Source organism: Lissotriton vulgaris, chromosome 7 (genome assembly GCF_964263255.1).
Source record: "Lissotriton vulgaris chromosome 7, aLisVul1.2, whole genome shotgun sequence".
In the NCBI taxonomy this organism is placed as follows: Eukaryota; Metazoa; Chordata; class Amphibia; order Caudata; family Salamandridae; genus Lissotriton; species Lissotriton vulgaris.
In genome coordinates this window covers 1,642,797,647-1,642,810,814 of record NC_141695.1, presented here as the reverse complement: position 1 = coordinate 1,642,810,814, position 13,168 = coordinate 1,642,797,647, and the positions used below count along the sequence as shown (strand labels likewise).

Genomic DNA, 13,168 nt, shown 5'->3' with positions numbered 1-13,168 from the left:
TTCTCTCTCTAGAAGGGTGGATTGCTGCCCCCCGCCGCCAGGACTGGCGGGGGTAGTATTCCAAAGTGTTTGACACCTTACACAACAGGTTTTGATAAAACCAAACCAAAATTAGCATTAACCGCGAGGATTACAATGCACTTAAGAATATATGGTATGGCTAGATGATAGAACAGCTATAAGGAGATGGTTCTGAAAGCTGCAGAGGGGCTCAGTTCATGCTAGGGCACCCGCTCACATAAAACCAAGCACTCTACCTCCAGGATTGTCGAGGTCTGCCTTAGGAGTGGCGTATAGGTGTATATGTGTCTATATATGTATATAGATATAGGTATACTATATCTAAGTAAGGGGTGATTACACCACCTTACCCAGGCTGTGTGAACAGACCTGTGGTGTCAGTTTGGAAAGCAAACCAGGGGTGGCACAATACATGCTGCAGCCCCTGGTAGGCCTAGGGTGCACCTATGCCCTGGGTACCTATGGTACACTATACAGGGGCTCACAAGAGTGACCAAGTAACCAATCTGGTATGTACCTAAAGTACATGGTATCAATTTAGAGAGAGAACAGCTGGGCTGTGGGCCTGATTAGCAGGTCCACAGCCACACTAAAGTCGAAAAACCAGAGACTCACAGTAAAAAGTGGGGGTAACCATAGGAAGCAGACCCTACTCTCATACAACGCCCATGGTCTGAAAAGGCGAGACTAGGAGGGGTTGGAGGCTGAAGCTGCTGGTGGGTGGGGTGTCTCATCCAGACTTCTGGCCATCCGACCCACTTGGTCAGAACTGCGCCCACGGACGGGCAGGGGTTGCTGAACTTGCGTAGCTCTGTGGCTGGGGTATAGTTGGCACAGCTGAAAGCCCCTTCCGTAGCCATGAAAGGCCAAGGACTTGGCCATAGCCCATGCGCCGTGTCTGCCTTGTCGGGTGCCATAAAAGGGCAGTATCATGAGCGAGGCTTGGACATCCTCATAAAAGCCAGATGTTCTCAGCCAGGCGCGGCGTCTCACAGCCACGTCTATGAAATCGTTCTGCCCAGCAAGTCATTTGTGTCTAAACCACATTGAATGGTGAACTTTGCTGCTTCTCTCCCAACTGACACTGCTTGGGAAAGGACAGCTTGGGCCTCCTCCAAGACCTGTGGCAGCACTTGCGCAACCGTTTCCCACAGAGTGTGGGAATAATGGTCCAATAAGCATTCAGTGTTCACGGATCACAATGCAAGGCTGGCTGAAGAAAACATTTTCTTGCCCCAACTATCCAGCCTATCCAGGGAACAGAAGGGAACACACCTTGGGTCTTGGATACCTGGACTACCAAGCTCTCTGAGGTATGGTGGGTAGTAAGGACATTTAGGTCGCCCGGAGCAGGGCGTTGGTGGGTGGCAATCGTCCTATTCACAGAAGCCCCTGTGCTGGGCTTGGACGTAGGACGTCCACGAGGGCTTCATTTAGGAGGCGCAGGGAATGAGAGGAGGAAACCCTTGGTTGTAGCACCTCCATCAAGATGTTGGCCTTGAACGCAACTGAAGGAATCTGAAGGACAAGGACCTCAGCCACCCTTCGCACCACCATAGCATTAGACACTACCTCCTCTGTAGCCACGGTAGGGGGAGAAATCATGCAATTATCTGTAGAAGCGTCTAGTCCACGAGCCTCACCCAATTCCTTATACCAGTCCATTTCCTCATCAGGCTGGTCTTCTAAAAAGGGTCAGACAATCTTCTCCCACTCCTAGACCTTCTTCAGAATAAGGCTCAGCATACGACATCGGACCTGGAGGACCAGTTGGCACCGGAATCGACGTTGGTTATCGCAGTACCTGCTCCGGGTCGTTGGAGATCAGAATGAGGCTCACGATGCCTATGGGCGCCGGGGAAGGTCGTAATGGCACGACTGGCACCATTCCAGATCCATAGCGGGCTATTGGCCACTGGCGTGAAACCCGAAGGGATCCCCTCTGACCCCACGACGCCCGAAGGCATGCTGGAAGTATTTTTCAGAGAGGGTAACCTCTAACAGCGATACAAGGAAAGTGGTAGGGACCTGTGTGGGAGAAGGTCTTGAGTCCCAGAGGGCTTTAATTATATCAATGCCTTCCTTCAGCAGAATATTAGTGTAAAGGGTTCCATGTTGAGCGAGACTAATAGATCCCTTGTGTCATTAAATTCAAGATCTGTAATTTGGTATAGGAGATCCATGCTGTTGTGTGCATGGATCTTAGTGAGTGGTACAAAATCTTTGATAACCGCTATCATGTGAAATATCTGGAATATCCTGTATGGTATCTGCATTTCAACCAAATAAAGCCTCAGGTTGGGAAAGATAGTGAGAGGCAAAAGAACTGACAGTGAGTCCTCTGGCACAATTAGCTGTGCCTTAAAAATCACATAACAAGACAATGGGTGTTACCGAGACAAACTCAACTCTGGATCTGAGATTGGTGTCAGGCAATGATCCTGACCTGGGACCAGCCTAACCGGAACCAGTGTGGCATTAGGCAAAGTAGTGGCGGCTTGGCCGAACACTGATGAGAGGTCGAGCAGAGGTCGAACTAGGTCAGCCAGCACCAGGGTAGGAAAAGCTAGACGACATCTGGCGGAGGTCCCGGTAAATCCATGGGGCACAAATGCGTTTCAGCGGGTACCCACAATCATCTGGAAAAGCTGCAGCACTGCCTTTCTGAAACAAGTATGGACTGAGAAATTCAGGCGGCACAGACGCCACTATGTCAAATGTTAGAATTGGACGACTAGAGAAGAGTCAGGTCCTTAAAAGTGCCACCTACGTCATCTCTCTCTGGAATGGGAGCAACGGAGGGAGGACTTCCATTTGGTCTTTTTGTCCTTGGCCTTCGTCTTACACTTATGCGAGGGCAAGGACTTGCATCAGCACCAGGACTTGTAACTGGACAGATTTTTTGTTTGGAGACATATAACTTCCCCTCCTTCTTCCTGATGGCGCTCGGGTGTATCAGAGAACAATTACTGGAGGACGTCAAATCATGTTTGGAACCAAGATACCAAAGACCGATGTCATGCGAGTCTAACGCCATTGCGCCACCAGCAGGAAGCTTAAATCTGTTTCAAACTGGGCTATTGTCTGGATTCTCTTAATCAGTCTTAGTGAAAGCAAACACTGATGTTTACATAATCTTTACTTCTTTCTGCCATGTATGGCCTATTCCTGGGTACTGATTTCACTGATTTATTTGCCGGTATTTAAAATCATAAAGAGAGAAATCAGCCCCTGTGGTTGCATCTGAGAGCTCAAAAAGAGCTAAGAAGAGCACTTAATTAAGTGCAAGAAGCTGCTCAATGTCACCTGAAAGAGAATCTGCAAGGCATGGACAGGGATTCCCCATAGCAGGGGACAGAAACTTATCCCACTGGCTTGGACGGCCAACCTGGTCTTCTATACCCGCTTGTAACTCCTTTGATATATTAGCCTCAATTTAGCAGATTTGTGGTGTCTTTTCAGAAAGACTCCGGTTACAGAAGAGGAACTTGGTTGAGCTGTAGCAATAAGAGCTCTAGCCCAGGCTGGGGTGGCACCGAAGGTTTCTGTGGGTGTTTGAGGGTATGTTGCACAGTAGTCTGACATTATGTAGCTGAGATCAATGATAACGTCTACACTCAATTGTAACGTTGGGCTTAGTAAGATGACTTTTGATAATATTTATAAAAATATGACTTATGGCAGGTATAGTGTAAATGACCATAAACTTAATGTGATTATATTATTCTTCCTCCTCATAGCATGGATAATGGGTGTTTTCCTCAACTTATCTGCTTTGTACATCTTGGTCTAGGTTTTGGTCAGCCTTATCCTCATCTTCCTCTATGTCCTGATTCTTGTTATAGATTTGTGTCACACTTGTAACTGGGGCATATTGGCCCTTGTCCAGGGATTTGCCCTGTTTCTAGGATTTTTGGAGAAGGGGTTGGAGGCACACTAGAGGGTCAGATATCTGACCGCAGAGGGAACGTAGGGACATTTGTTTTTCTGAGATTTAAGGTTGTTTTCTATGCAGTGGAAGCAGTTAATGGATATGTCGACGGCAGATGAAGATATGTAGATAATTGAAAACATCAAAGTGATGAAACTGTGGAGGAAGGCATTGCGACAGCAGAAGTCATTGAGGGAAGATGCGTTGAGGATGTCAAAGAAGCTGCCTCAGCAGGTGCCTTACACATCTGATCCAAGCTAAAGATAAAAAATAGAGCAGGTTCCTGATAGACTACCTTCCACACGACATGTAGTAGAACTTTGAGGGAATGTGGCCTCTACTATGAGTGGTGTGTGAAGTGCTTTCTACTTATTGTACGAAGCTTGGGTTTTTCTGTAAGAAGGCATCAGGTTACAAAATGTTCTCAAACCCTTTGAGGTCTAGTTTAGAAAATACTGCAGTTTAAAGTTTACTTTGGGACTCCGAGCTCAACAACAGGGAATGATTCAAGCATGGAAAAATATAATAATCTGGATAGGTTAAAACAGTTTAAGACATGCCATCTGCATCAATAAAGGACTTATCATTATCCAATAATATGCAAAGCTTTACTTTATCCCTTGGATACATCAAAAATAAATGTAGTAAGTCAAGTAATAGGATTAATGCTAGGTCACCTATTGCTGACATTTGCTTATGTATTCATCCTATTAAGCCAACACATACTTCATTTAAATCCGTTATTACGCTCAGTAGTTTCTCCAATTATTTTGACTTGCATTTTGCTTACTTGACTACCTTTTAATACTCCATAACAAAATAGCACTCTTTATGTAGACTAGAAAAATACAGAGAAAACTAAATATAAGTTCCTTGCCAATAGAACAAAAAGGAGTAAGAATCTCTTGATGAGCAATAAAATATCAAAATCATTATGTATCCTGCAGTAAAGACCAAGTGTGGAGTGTGCAAGGAACAACTTTGTAGCTTTCATGTGTAATAAGCAACTAACATTCCAGACAATATGCACAGCCTTCACTTTAAAGCACAGCATTAGAAATCACAGCAGACCAGAAACAATCAGGTTGATAAAAAGGATTAAAAGAATGCACGGAGTCCTAGATATGATGTGATTAAAAGAAAAAACTTCTAGAAACACCCATGATGCTCTCACGAGCATTTGCAGAATGCAAAGAGAATATTTCAGTTGTGGAAAGTCACAGAACACTATGCAAGTCAATATGGCAGAATAAGGTATTCCATTTAAGATAATCCACTGAATACTAGGACAGACACAAGCTCATGCATTTGGCAAGGACATTTAAAATACTACTGATGTACACCAGTACTCTGAAACATAGCCAAATCACCGGTCACATCAAACATTTCCCTGTGGCATGGAGCTGCTTGTACTTAAAATACAATTATTTAGGCTGTGCATTGATTATACTTGCTTAAAACTTAATAATGATTGTCATTTTACATAACTAGTTGGGGGGGGGGGGATGAGGGCTTGGCTCACAGTGAGTCATACTGGTTTGATTTCCAGTCTTGCTGCTCCCAATAATTACGTTTTTATGTCAAGGCAAGCAAAATACTATGAAAAAAGTACCTCAATTGCCCATATTCATAAATTCTCAGAATTTACTAAGTATCATTGTAAAAACTCTCTGCAGCAGTGGGCCAAATGAATGGTATTACTATTGTGTTGCATAATGATATGCAGCCCCATAAGACATCCTATTGCTCAGATATTGAAGGAAGTAGTTAATCGAGTACCTGTTACAAAGAAGTCACTTTAGATAATGTTTCATTGTACAAACAAGAATATGCCCAGCAAACATTTGCATGAGACACTTTACATTTACCCCATTAGTTGACATTTTAAATACTAAACTGGCTTACATCATAAAATGAATGTACAGCTACACGTGTGATGTTAATGTCCTCATCAATGAATGTGAGTGTATGAGAGCATAACAGCACACATGTGGTCTACAACGTAAGGGACAACAATTTAAATATTCATACAGTTCAATCATTAGTGCCAGAGCAGCTAGTGCACGACTGAACACTAAGACAAAATACCATGCAGGGTCAAACACAGAGGACAGGCTCTAATGCAGATACAGAGATAGGACAGAATTCATCAAAGTTGGTACAAAAGGGGGGAAACGTAGCAGAGGCGTCGTTCTGACTAATTACCACATCAATGGAACTGGCAAGCAGACAAGCAATACTTTTAAAAGTAGAAAGGTTTTACCAAGTATATTCCATTTTCCAAAGTAAAAAAATGGTTTCTTTATTATTAATGGTTAATGGAAAAGCTGGCATCCAATAAGTACTTTAAATAATTTATGTTTGGATACTGCAACTACAGGATGTAAAAAAAAGGATTTAAACTGCAGACGTCAATGCCTTGACTCTAGCATCTAATTACACCAGCATTATAAAGACTGCAGTGGGATTACCTGTCCTAGAAAAATCATAAATGGGGAAGACAGTTGTCATTCCAAGTGCACAGCTTCACACTTCACTCTTAGCAGGCAAAGCTTTCCTGTATGAAAAACTGTCCTTTTGCAGTTATTTTTGCACTGGTTTCAAAGAGCAAGCTGGTCTCAGCGAAGTGATCACGAAAGCCTTAATGTGTATGCTCTATGAGACATATTGTATCTCAAAATCATTTAGCACCACTACTGAAACAGTCACAGCGAACAGTGCATGAAAACAAACTTTCCTTACCTAAAACTACAGGTGTGTGAGTAGTATCGCTGACATCCTTTCCATTCTCAATTTCTGTTTCTTCAGGGTGCATCTTATCAAGTGTACCATTTGTAAACTGCTCAGCTTTTTCGTACAATGAGATCTCATTGTGCTGCCTAACCGGTGTACTCTTTGGAGAACCAGGTGCAACGGGGGTGGCAGGGGATGTGCGGATTTGCGGATGTTTTTCCAGTTCTTGAGAATCCTGCAGCTACAAAAAAAATACAAAAGCAGGAATTTAAGGGTAAGTGACACAAGGTATATAGATTTTAGTTTTTTTATGCAGAGTTGAAAATTATAACAAACATGCTGCTCTTGCCATCTACAATAACAAATGCATACTCTAGGCTATCAATTAAGCAATTAATTCCTTTGTCAAAGTCAATCAAAGACCCTTTTATTTGTATCCACAAATTTAAAGGCCACTGACATTATTGTTAAGTTTGCAATGTTTTGAAGAATGTAGGAAAAAAGAGAAGTACAAGTTACTTGCCTTTGGTAATGCCTTATCTAGTAGAGACTATCTAGCTGCAGATTCCTTACCTTAGAATTATCTCCAGGCGTTAGACTACATTTGGAAATTTTTCATGAGCAGTACCCTGCATGCCAGTAGGTGGCGTCGATCAGCTCCAAGCGGCGCCATAAGCGTCAGACGTGATGTGCGCGGTGCCTATAAAGGCACCAACCCAGCGCGTGGACTTCGATTAAGTTACACAACTTCCCAAGCCGGGAGCACAGAGATATGAAAACAATGGCCACTAGGGCCCTGGAAGGTGAAACTGCCCTGTCCCAAGAAATTCATTTGCAGAGCGGGGATGATGGGGGCTGGTGGGGGGGGGCTTTGGGGGAAATCTGTATGGAATCTGCGACTACATAGAGTCTCAACCAGATAAGGCATCACCAAAGATAAGTAACTAATAGAGACTTCTAGCCACAGATTCCTCACCTTAGCATATATACCCAAGCAATAATAATATAGCACACATCAGGAATGTCAGGACGAGATTTAAGGTCCCACTGAGGCATGATAAAGAGAGAATGAGGAACATGTGTTGCAAACCATTCAAGAACCTATGTACAATAGGGGATTTGAAGAGGGATGGCTGGGCAAGCAACCGCAGAAAGGCTAATATAGCAGAAAGACAACCCTTTAAGGTACCCTGAGCAGAGTCCTGCTGGGAAAGGGTAAGAATAAAGAGCAGAACCTGAGAAAGAGGAGCAGAAAGGGAGTCAACCTGCTTTGCTGCACACCATGCCACATACTTGCCCCAACGGAAGGCATATATAATTTTGGTAGAGGGATGCCTGGCTGCCACAATACCATCGCAGGCAGAAGGTTGAAAGCGGTCAACTGTCGCCGCTCGATCTCCTCGCAAGATGGCAGAGAGTTAACGGGTTTGGGTGGCGAACTCTTCCCTGCTGCTGCAATGAGGTAGCCTGATCGGAGGACCAATGGCAATGATCAACAGCTCAGAATAACAAACTCTCCAAGCCCAGTCGGGAGCCACAAGGATGGCTTGGGCCCAGTCGTTCCTGATTTCTTGACAACTCTGGGCAGGAGTAGTATGGGCGGAAAGGCATACAGTAGGCCTGATCACCACTCAAGATGAAGAGTCTCAGAGCGAGGGCTGCCTTGAAAACTCCAGCACACAGAACTGCTGCAATTGCACATTCTTGGCAGTAGAAAACAGATCTAACCAATGCTTTCCCCACTGCATGAAAAATACCATGCACCACCTCCGGATAGAGAAGCCATTCATGACCTGCTAGGCATCTTCTGCAGAGTTTGTCCACCCTGGCATACAGAGAGTCCACCAGGTGTTGAACCGCCAGGGATATACCCAGACGTTTCAGCCATGTCCAGAGTCGCACATGGCAGTGGTGTTGTGCATGAAGACCTGCACTAGCCTTCCTTTGATGGATGATAAAAAGATTTTTAATGCCAGCCGGATCGCTAGGAGCTCTAGAAGGTTGATGTGGAGTCTGGATTCTGCCAGAGACTAGAGGCCTCTGATCTCCACCTCTTCCAGATGAATGCCCCATCAAGGGAGTGAAGCATATGTCACCTCTATCTGAACTGGTGGGGGAGAGAGAGAGGACTGCAGCTGACCCAATCAATCAGGGTTTGTTAACCACCACTTCAGATTTATTGCAGTTCCCTCTAAGAACTGAAACATGTCGGAGAGATTCCACTGATGCTGCACCCACTGGAACTTCACGTACCACTGCAGAGCCTGCATATGCCTACGGATATGTTTCACATGTAGGATGCAGGAGGCCATGAGGTCCAGCAGCCTCAGAGTCAGTCTCACTGAAATCCAGGATAGAGGCTGAAACAACAGTATCATAGGATAAGCCCGAAACTGCACCATGGACAGAACAGCTCAGATGAAAGGCAGCGTTTGAGATGGAGTTGGGTGTGACTTCGACATGTCGACAGACGCAAATGGAAGCCCCTTCCATGGCAATGAATGGAGCGAAAGGCAGATTGGGGGTGGCAAAGGGCCATGGAAAAGCTCAGGACATAGTTGTAGCCCTGCTGTACTTCAAGCACTCCAGCACTGAATCCACATCGTCTCTGAAGAGACGGGAGCCATCAAAGGCCTTGTCCATAAGCGACACTTGGACATCCCTTGGAAAGCCAGTTCTCAGCAGGCGTGGCGCCGTAAGGCCACTGTTGAGGAAAACACTCTGCCCAGCGAGTGGGTGGTATGCAGACCACATCTGACCATGAACTTATCAGCATCTCTTCCTCCGACAACAGCCTGGGACAGTATGGCTGAGTCACCTCCAGAACCATGGGCAGCACTTGCACAACCAAATCCCACAGAGCATGGGAGTAGTGGCCCAAAAGGCATACAGTGTTCACAGACCACAGTGCCAGGCTGCTGTAAGAAAAAATCTTCTTCCTTAAGGTGACCAGCCTCTTGGATTCCCTGTCCAGTGGGGCGGTAGGGAATGCGCCAGGATTTACATGGGAGGTAGAAGTAGAGTGGTAGGTAGTATTAAAGGCTTAGACAACAAAGCTCCACGGGGTAGGGTGTTGCATGAGAAAATTGGTGTCCCCAGGGGCAGGTTGGTGAACGATTGTCCTGTTCACAGAAGCCCCTGTGCTGGGCTTGGAACAGGTTCCAAAAGGACATAAGTAAGGGCTCCTTGAAAGTGAGAAGTGGTTGAGAGGGGGTCACTCCCGACTGAAGATGTTCGTCACAGAAGGCAGACTATGGTCCAGGAAAGGTACCTCTGTTGTACACTAGAATGGTTCATATTTAGAACCCTGTTTGTGAACTACTTCAGATATTTTCCCTAACAACCAAATTCCCAGCACCCCTGTTTTGACTCATTTGTTTTAATACAATTTTAGTTTGTATCTAAAATTCATGGTGAACATGACGCTCAACAATAGCAACCTTGTGACTTACTGCAGAGCAAGTCACCTCAATTAACATGGGTATGTTGGTGGTATCATGTTTCAATGCTTTAAGACAAATAAACACATTTGATTACAATTGGATTTATTTTACAATTCAAATCACAAATCTGGAATGTGGGGGATTGGGAACGTTGGTGTATCTCTGATATGTATGAACGCTTGCCTGCCTAACTGTATGTAATGTAGAGGAGTTAATGGCCTAGCTTCACTTGTCTATGGGCACAACTTGGCAAGGCATGACCAAGAACATTGACACCCTAATGAAGTTCTGAAAGAAACTTCATTCAGAGGCCCACAACTTTTATTTTATAGCTTACCACCAAGCTCCCTATCTAGACAGGAGTCCCCAAGACTTCTTTTGCCTTCCATGAGAATGTCAGACAGGAATGATTTTGTGGTCTCTCTCCTTTGTTTAGACACTGGGACCAAAATAAGACCCACAGGCAATGTTGTAGATCGAAAGGGGTCCCCTTCTTTAAATCTGAAACATGTTCTGTGGTACTTACAATTTTGAATTAGAACATGAAAATACACATAAAAATTAGACAAAGTTCAAAAGACACCATCTGGCGTTTACTTTGCAATGCTTGCAAAATCTATGCCCGAGTAAATATTTTGGAATTCTTTAACTGATTATTGAGCTAGTTGAAGAATCGTAAGTCTGAAATAGCCTCCAGATCACTCGCCTTGTTTGCAATTGAGAAGCATATGGAGTAAGAAAAGGTTACTTGTAGCCCTGGTTCTGCATGATAAGCATCTGTGTAGAAGTCATACTTGTTACTTGTTACAATAATTCTCTGCTGCTATGGAGGCTCCAGAACACAAATATCAAATTGGGAGATGGTGCAGAGTTAAACAGGATAAAATGCAGGTACTAAGTGTAGGAGAGTAGGGTCTGCAATCCTCTGATCACCCCAGATGTTTGCTTTTTGCTTCACTGGTTTACGACTTCCCTGGCTGTGGGCCTGCTAATCAGACCCACAGCCTAGCTGTTCTCTCACTAAATTGACACGTGTACCTTAGGTGCATTTACCAATTGGTACTGGGCCACCTTGTCAGACCCTGTAACTCAGGGCATAGGTGTACCCAGGGCCTACCAGGGGCTGCAGCATGTATTATGCCACCCCTGGCTGGCCATCTAATCGGACACAACTGGCTGCACGACAGCTGGGGCAAGGTGGTGTAATCACCCTTTGCTTTAGATATAGTATACCTATATCTAACCCTAAAATGGACACATAGATTCCTATCTGTCACTCCTATGGCAGGCCTTGACAATCCTGAAGGCAGAGTGCTTGGAATCATGTGAGATGGGGCTCTGGCATGAGCTGAGCCTGTCTGCAGCTTGCGGAACCAAGTCCTAATAGCTGTTCCATGATAACGCATACCATATACTCTTAAGTGCATTATAATCCTCGCGGTTATATGCCAACTCTGGTATCGCTTTATCAAAACATGTCGAGTAAGGTGTCATACGAATTGGAATACTAACCCCTCACCAATTCTGGCGACGGGGTTAGCATTCCACCCTTCTAGAGGGACACGACATGTATGTAACTGTGAACCCCGGTTAAAGTTAACTCGAGCCTCAGCATCACAAAATGGATGCTGCCACCACAGACACAAGTCTGACCTCCTGCTGCTGGGAGTCTTTCCAGCGAGGAGAGCTTGGACAAAGGGTTTCCTGTCAGGGGCGGTGCTAGCACCATCCCAGACAGGGTTTTGTGTATCCTGGGTAGGCAGGGCTGAATAGGAAGGTGACTGCAAGTGGCACCCCGGTGCTCACTATGCATAGGCCGGCTTGAACCAGTTCCAGGGGCACACCAGTCCCTGAGCTGGGGAAAGTCCGGCATAGGAGAGGGGTGTAACCACCCCCCTTCCTGGTCCCACCCATGGGCAGGACCTAGTCCCGTACCAGCCCCTTTCTTTAGTATAAAGGTGGGAGCGGGGACCCTTCCAAATTAGATCATCTTTGAATCCTGAAACTACTTTCTACGAAAGGAACTCAAGACTTCTTCCTAAGATTTCTCCCTTGTGACTAAGGAGTAGTCACCCTGCATCTGCGGGCACCAACTAAGTAACCTGCAGTTTGCTGCACGTCCTTCCTCCGGAACCAGACCGACCAGCACGACAAGACCCGGCTTCCCTGGCACCTCTGACCTCTACCTGCATCATCAGCCCAGCTGAGATTCGTGGGTGTGACGAGACCTCGAGGGACTGGCCATCTTCAGAACTGCACTACACTTATCCAACACGACCGCCGAGGGATCCTCGAGTGAGTGCTTTGGGGTTTGAGAAGCCCTAACCCTGAGCAGCTCCAGCACCGAAGTCCAGCCCCCCAGCATCCACGAGATCTGCGTGGGGCCCTTCTGCTCTTTGCTGCTCACCGCGTTGTCCGGCCACTTGCCTGCTGGCTTGTAGCCCTCCTGACGACGAACTACGATACTTCCATCGCTGGTCTGGTTGCTCCAGACTGGCCCTTGCTCCCCTCCAACAGAGGAGCCTCCTGGTCCACACCAGACGCCATTTTGAGTCCACCGCGTGGGCTTGCATTTGCCAAGAGTTGTTGCCCCAATCCTGGGTCCAGCATTGCCGACAGCAGATACCTTCGTGGGACAGCTCGCACCTCCATCCGGGTCGCCGACAACGCCTCCTGGTCCGAGAGACTGCAGAGCCCAGCGTCGCCCACTCACCTGGTCGAGGTGACTTCATCCGGTGCCATCCTGGTGCCCATCTAATCACTGGCTAGTGATTCAGAACTTGGTCCCCTCCGCTTACAGGTACTCTCTTCAGCTGATCCAGTCCTTGGATCGGCCCGGAACATCTTCACTGGTCGCCTGCCAGCAACTTCCACTTCAGGCTCCTGGTTCGTCAACGAAGAAACCCGACGACACTTGAACCCTATGCAGCCGCAGCCCCTGGGCTAGGTAAAACGAGTACCACGGTGCTCCAGCGTAGTCCAAATCTCTAAGTGTCTAGATCCACTTTCGTTTTTGACCTACCTAGTCGGGTTCGCCCGA

At 46.1% G+C, this 13,168-nt stretch overlaps 1 protein-coding gene across 1 annotated transcript in view; it reads right to left on the bottom strand.

Annotated features, from left to right (window-relative positions):
- ARFGEF2 (ARF guanine nucleotide exchange factor 2) overlaps nucleotides 1-13,168 on the bottom strand; it is a 548,111-nt gene that overhangs the window by 369,805 nt on the left and 165,138 nt on the right. Inside the window, exon 6 of the mRNA XM_086932618.1 lies at nucleotides 6,695-6,926. Coding sequence (XP_086788744.1) covers nucleotides 6,695-6,926 — 232 coding nt within the window. The remainder of the gene's footprint in view (nucleotides 1-6,694; nucleotides 6,927-13,168) is intronic.